The sequence below is a fragment of the Sturnus vulgaris genome, chromosome 4 (assembly GCF_052056855.1).
Source record: "Sturnus vulgaris isolate bStuVul1 chromosome 4, bStuVul1.hap1, whole genome shotgun sequence".
NCBI lineage: Eukaryota > Metazoa > Chordata > Aves > Passeriformes > Sturnidae > Sturnus > Sturnus vulgaris.
This window is the reverse complement of record NC_142246.1, coordinates 48,135,904-48,142,970: the sequence shown is the minus strand read 5'-3', so window position 1 is coordinate 48,142,970 and position 7,067 is coordinate 48,135,904. Positions and strand designations below refer to the sequence as shown.

The following is a 7,067-nucleotide window of genomic DNA, read 5'->3' as shown; positions in this document are numbered from 1 at the left end:
TAAAACCACTGCTCCCTTCCCTAAGATTTTGCTAGGAAAATGATGGTGGAGAGATCCTTAAGTACTTCTACTTAGGCCAAAGCTAACTGAGCAGCACAAGGGAGCATTGAGCCTCCCCATTCCTTATTCCTGCTATGGAACTGAGACTTCTGCTCACTTTTCAAATAAAAAGTCATTTTCCAAAATCACTCCAGGTGAGCATTTCCTGCAACAGAAGATTGAGCCTAAAGTCTTCAGCCTTACAAGTGACTGTGCGTTCCTGAGCTTGCTTCTACCTTAGAGGGATTCTAGCAAAATCCATTTTCTTTTTTTTTTTTTTTTAAGCCAATTTTAAAGACAGTTAACTTTCATTTTATTACAAAGCTTTTATTAAAAAACAAATGCTCAGCACATTAACTCAAACTGGAATGACAAAAAAAAATTGGTTGACAGTATTTTTGGCAAAGGCTGTGCCTTACTATTTTATAAAATGGGTACATCAATGCTCATTTCAACAACTGGCATAAAATCCCACTAACAGGCTAACAAAAACAGATACATATACAGAACAATTGAAGTAATAATTCAAGTGCTGGGCTTTTTACAAGAAGAAGGGGAATGGGTGAGAAGGAGAACTCACTGCAGTCAGATTTGCTGGATGTATTGCTTATGTTTATAGAGTAGATGATGCAAGACTAACATGTCTACTGACCAGCTGATTGTTGTTACATTTATTTAGTTCTATAGGACACTGTATTATATAGACTGAGAGGCCACTATTTGTTACAAATAGTTTAACAAAACAGCCACCTTTTTTCCATACAGATTTTTCCTCTGGCAGAAAAAAAAAAGAAAAACTCCTTTTATTTAAAAAGTATTTCAGATTTCTGACACTTGTTTAAAAGCTCATACCTAGTAAAATATACACCAAAGAAATTACAAACTAAAAGTTAAAATATAAAAGCATTCAAGTTTCTTAAAAAAAGCTAAAACCAAAATTGATCCTGTCGCACCATTAAATAAAAAGAAGGTTGAGCGCGTCATCCTGGTCCAGGCAAATTCCATTCCTCGATGTGCTGTATGGGGCAGCTGTGGTCTGTGTTATTCTGCTGGCTGAAGCAGGCAGAGACAGCCATGCTACTGTGTTTGCTGACTCAATATGGACACAGATGAGACAGGGGCTTAAGAGTGCGAGGCAGAGGTGAAGAAGACAAAAGCTGCTCTGCTGACCCAGGAGCTCATTTGCTCTATTTATATCAGGGCTGGACCTCGTGATAGTGAAGGATTTTGGCAGTGATTGTCTTTATGATTCAGTGTCTTTAGCGGTGACATCAGGGTGAATGACATCCTGGACAGACTCCTTGGGGGTGGTCTGTGTGGATGAAGGACACACCTAGGGTTTAACAAGCTTCCATCTCCAGAAGGGGTCCTGGTGTCGCCGCCTTTGCTTTGCAAGTTGAGAAAGCATTTCTTTTCCCACCTACAGGGAAGGGGGGGGGAAGAGAGAGAGAGAGTGTGATAAAGACTATCTGAAGCCTTTAAAAAAGAATGAATTCTTCAAACAAGCTGGTGATGAGTCACTGTAACTCTTATAACTGTATTAGTGGAATGTGCATTACAATGTCAAAGTTAAATGCAGAGTCTATTACTACTTGCTTTTGCTTGAAGTTTGCAACTATATTTATGGAAAGTACTTTGGATTGTAAAGAGATACCAACTAGAAAGGTGGGGTTTTAAACATCCAGCATATTACAGAAGTACTTCCCTTTTGTAGTGGATTTCATTTATCTACAACATTTGACCCAGATACCATTACAAAATTAGACAGCCTCAGGCTTTAGTACTGCAGTGCAGTGGTTGAGGTCAATTAAACCTCTATTTCAGAGCCTCAAGCTCTACTCCCTGCAGACATGAAAAAAAGCTGTCTTCTGCAAGCAGTTTGGTAGGGGAATGTGGTGAATGAGGCTTGTGTGAACACTGATTCTACCATCCATCCGCATGACTGGAGAAGATTTGTTCTGCTCTTCAGCAGGGTAGAGAACGTCTTCCAGCTGTCTAAGAACCATGGGCCTCCTCGCAAGCAGTAAAGTTCACTAGATCTTAGAAGGATCTAGATTCTTAGAGCATGTGAAATGGCCCACAGTACAGGCCTAACAGGAATTGCTTGTCCAAAGAGGAGCAGTTTTTCCTCACTAGGTCTCTGGGTTACATTACCTGATTTATGAAATTGCCAACTCAATTATCACCCTTGCCCTTCTGATCCAGACAAGTGGGTTATAACAGGGTCTCCACCCAAAATCTCTCTAATGAGTCAGACGTATTTCCACACATGGACACATGCTCTCCAGTAACTGTTTGGGGATTATTGGTATCTCAGAAAAATCAACATTAACCTCTAGGTCTTCATGTACTACTCAACTGCCAAACAAGTAGAAGGCTCAATGAGCAAAGCTTTTGAGAGTGATCAAAATTAGCACAAGAATGCAGTTCAGCGGAGAAGGTAAAATGAATTTTCACCAGAAGAAACGCAAATTGCTTAGTCACATAAAGAAGTTACACTGCCAGCACCTTGAGTCACACAAGGCAAGACAGAACAAGTTTATGAAGAAATGGTTTAAACCACAAGTCAAACTTCTTTTAGACTAATCATGAGAGATAGACTACTTAAGCCTGCAAGAGCCACAAGCTGAATTAGCCAGCAAGTTTTACATTACATTACGTTTCAGCAGTATTTAAACCAGGGCTTAAGCTGAGGCCCCAAAATCTTACTAAACAAGTTGACTCCTTATCAGAGATCACCCACGTGGCTATTGCTAAAGTGGAAAGTTGAGGACACTTAAGTTCAGCTGCAGACTAAGGTAGAAAAGACCAGCACTAATTTATAGCAAACTGCTCTGTATAGCTTAGATTTGATGCAGACTCCCTTGTTGCCTAAAAACTGCCATCCCTGATACATAAGGAATAACTTACACCTGCTGCTGGTAGCCACAAAAGGACATTTAAAGCCACTGAGGTCTCCTAAACAGCACAGCTAGAAGTCCACCGGCAAACCAGCAGCTTCAACAGAGGTGGTCTTAGTATTGACTAATTCAGTTCCTATTTTCTCATAAAACCAACCCATGTCCCAACTAAAAAAAGTCTCCTGAGCTTCCTGCCTTTTTTTTTTTTTTTTAATAATGTAGCACAGTGCTCTGTAACACGTGCGGATCAAAGCGCTACGAAGGGCTCTACCTTTCCAAGGAGCACGAAAGAGAGGCCAAGCAAACAGCAGAGAAACACAGGGGAGAGCACCCTGCAGCTTTATATTTATTTTGTGCCTTTTCATCCCAGATTTTCAAAGGTTTGGTCCAGGTTGCTCTTCCTGGGAAGGTTTTCCTCTCAGTCTTACAAGAAAACATTCAGCTTCCTGTTGAGGAATGGCCTTGAGGCGCCAGGCCAGTAGTTCACAGCAGTCTGATACAAGCACTGTGATTCAGAGCTACTCCCCATTAGCAGCCAGGAATGTCCACTGAAGGAAATGAAATGCTCTTCTGTTGAGAGGGTTCCCTGCCTCCTCCCCCCTTCCCTTACCAGCAAGCTGTCTTTGAAGTCAGGAGGTTAAAATAACGACTGTGGCCTTGCTCTGGCCCTTCAGCTTTTTCCAACAGCGGCCATTGCTTCTTTCTCAATCCAGCTTTTGCAGCGCCTGCCTCCCTTCCATAGCTCCTAACTATGCCCAGCTCCTCTAGAGAGGCTGCAGACACCATGGTGATTCTGAAAGGGGACAGGCACAGGGAAGCCCCACATATTTTTATTTCCAAGCAGTACAGCAAATTACACAGTAGCTATTCTTAAAACAGCATCTAGAACCCAGCCTTTCCCCTGCTGCACATTAAGGCTACATTCTGGAAATTGCTTCTGCTGCTGATAAACCAAATACCTAAAAAATACGAGTGATGATGGTGTTGCCTTACAGATATAAAACAGGTCAAATCAGGATTCTTTTCAAGAAACCACAGGCATGTGCTAAGGAGACTGAAGACTTCCCACATCTAAGGCTTCACTGGGGGGCTGCAGCTGAAGTCTCGCCAGGCAAGGCATGCCCTAGCAAAGCCCAATCCACAAGTGAAGTCGACGCAAATCAAAGACTGCAATTACAGCTCCCTGGCTGTGGTTAGGCTTCAAAGAAAGTGCTGCAAGTCACATTTTACATATGTGAAATCTTGAGCCTGAGCCACAATAGGAGGCACTGTCTGTGCCATTTGCAGTGTACATCTGACTGCAAGAGGAAAGGGGAAAAAGAAAAAGAAAATAACATCTTGAGAAAGAAACAGACATAAGATTCAAGAATAATGCAGTTGAAAAAGAAAATCCTTACTACCAAAGTGGTAAAACTGTATTTGGGAATTGCTACGGTAAAACTAAAGTCTCCTAGCAAGCCTGGGCTCGGTGGATGAGGGGATCACAAGGGGTTCTGAAGTCCTCCCCCATGCTTCGGAATTTGATTTCAGGGTGGGTCCACCAAAGTCTCATTCTCCTCCTCTGGTCTTTTAACTTTTCTAGAACAAGGGAGAGAACTATGCAGCTTCATCCAGTCATGCTAATCAGAAAAGGTTATTGAAGAAAGTCAAGAGTGTCTGGGTCAGGATAGGCGTAAGTATGGAGTAAAAGAGATATCTAACCCTTCACAGAAGATGAGGGATATTAATCTTATTAAATGAGGTACTTTTTTTCTACACTTTTCCGTATCACATTGTTTGGATACAGTTTTAAGAAGAGACAAGCCTACATATAACAGGCAGTCAAGTGCATTTTTTTTAAAAAGAAAAAAAGTTCATCTCCAAACCTGTCTTTTAATCCGGTACTTCAAACAACATGGCAAATTCAGGGACCCAAAAGCTGAAATTGTCATTTATTTTGTAGTCCAGAACGAACATGTTCATCTTACTGCCAGCCATGGTTTATTCAATGCTCCAGAAACTTGGCTATGCAAAAGCAGGTCATTATTTATCAGGGTGGTTCATGCTGTTTGTGAAGTCCCTCTGTATTTTCTTTAACAGCAGAGCTGGAGAGGGTTTCAGGCACAAGCAGATAGATGCCGGCACTGCAGTCTGCTCCTCTTCCTGCCCAGCTGTGCCTTGGTTTGTGGGTTTAGCCCAAACCAGATCCTTGAGATGTTTAGGGCAAACACAAACAAACACTCCACAGCCCTTGTTGTTTCTAAACAAAAAAAGCACCTCCCAACAAAACCCCAGTCGTTTCAGAAATCTAATTTGCTGCAGGGTCCTACAAGCTGTTACAAAACATGGATGGAGAGACCTACGGGAGACAGGAAAAGGCTCTCTCTGCAAGAGCTGGATACCAGCAGGCAGCAGAGGAAACTTTTTAAGCTGCCTTTGTATCCAAAGAAATGACATAAAATTGTACCCTAAAACTGTAACAGATGCTGCCATGTTGAAACTATGTTAGTATGAAGTTTTTCTTGGTCTGTCCAACCCCTCCATCCCCTTGCTACTTTTAACCCCCTTGCTGGTAACTGTGAATGGAGACTCCAACAGCGAATTATTCACAGCTGTTTTAAATGCCCTGAATTAACTGCCCTTGAAAATACCTCTCCATTTAACTACAGGTGGAGCCTGGAGTCCTAACTTCTGTCCTCATAGTTTGACCTCAGCTAGATGCATTAAGTGAGCAGCAGGAATATTCCTCCCCCAGCCTTCCCAAACCAGAGACCTCTTCCAGAGCAGATTAGTTTCAGCATGGAAAACGCCCAGGTATTTTAGGGTTCCCATTTTCTGCAGCTGATGGCAGTGATACCAAGCAGGTGTGGTTCTTACCAAAGGCCCCCAGTGTAAGCAGCACAAAACTACAAGCTCTATCACTGAGCTATAATCTTTAAAATTATCTCCCTGGAAGACCCAAGACATGTTTTTCCTGTTGGGGGTGGGAGGGGAGAGAGGCTCCATGTTTATAATAAAAACCAGATTGCCTCTAGACAGTTGTATCTAGCAGCTTCTTAAAAAGGAACAGTATACTAAAGGCAAGGAAGACAGAGGAAGAAACAGGCTTGTCTCCTTTCTGTATCTTTATGGCATATAATAAACATTCAGAAGACTATTTTTAAAATTATTTATTTTCTAGACTGAGAGCTAGGGGCACTGAAATTGCTACTTCAGTTTTCACCTGCTGTGACAGGGAAGAACATGAGGTATTGGTAAAACAATAAGTGAAAATTCTTTCAGAAGAAAGAAATAACACGAGTAGTTTCCTTTGTAGATAATTTTTTTTTCTGCCACAATTAAATATAGGTTAGAATTTACAGTACTTTGAAAGATAATCTCAACAGTTAAATCTTCTGATACTTGGAATAATTTAAATAGTTGTCTTCATGAAACCAAAGGCAAGTCAGATGTGCTTCTTATGCTTCCATCAACTCTCCTACACACAGGCATCCACAGAGCAACACTACAAGTGTAAGACAACAGTACCCAGAAACCACTACAGAATTCAAACACACCAACTTCACTTTGATGCAATTAACTCATCTCATCATAAAATCTCTGCTGGTCCAAAGTACAAAACAGGAAATCTGTGTACCTCAAAAGACACACATATGTGAAGAAAACCAACTATTCATCAAAATATAGTCCCACCTAGTGTGTGATTTGCCTTTTCACCATAGAAATTCTACACAATTCTGTGTAATTTTGGAAATAATATTTTACTATGTGCAATTTCAGGTATCCCTGAGATGAAGGATAGATAGAAAGCTCTCATAACTCCTGAGCTTAACTCTGATACAACTTAATATTAATGAGGGAATACATATCCTATAACTTTTGCAAGGAGGAAGCAACTTCAGAAATTATGCTCTCTCTACTCACTTAAACCTACTTTGTTCTCTGTGGCAAGAACACCAATTCAGAGACGGTTGCTGGTACCACTTTCCTCAGTGACTTGCCAGGCTCATGTTTTATTTGGCCAGACAGTGGTGCTTCAGCTGGCCATGCTATGAGCTTCCTTACTTGTACAGCTTTCCAAACTTTTCCAATCAAGTTTTCCAAACTGTCTATACGGTGCAGTCTTAACAAGCAGGGAAAGAGTCAGAG

At 41.3% G+C, this 7,067-nt stretch overlaps 1 protein-coding gene across 4 annotated transcripts in view; it reads right to left on the bottom strand.

Moving 5' to 3' along the window:
• Nucleotides 1-350: 350 nt before the first annotated feature.
• Nucleotides 351-7,067, bottom strand: part of LEF1 (lymphoid enhancer binding factor 1) — a 70,277-nt gene continuing 63,560 nt past the window's right edge. For all 4 annotated transcript variants that reach the window (XM_014878317.2, XM_088163853.1, XM_088163854.1 and 1 more), the window contains one exon: nt 351-1,459. In XM_014878317.2, the coding sequence (XP_014733803.1) occupies nt 1,380-1,459 (80 nt within the window). In that variant the 3' untranslated portion in view covers nt 351-1,379. The remainder of the gene's footprint in view (nt 1,460-7,067) is intronic.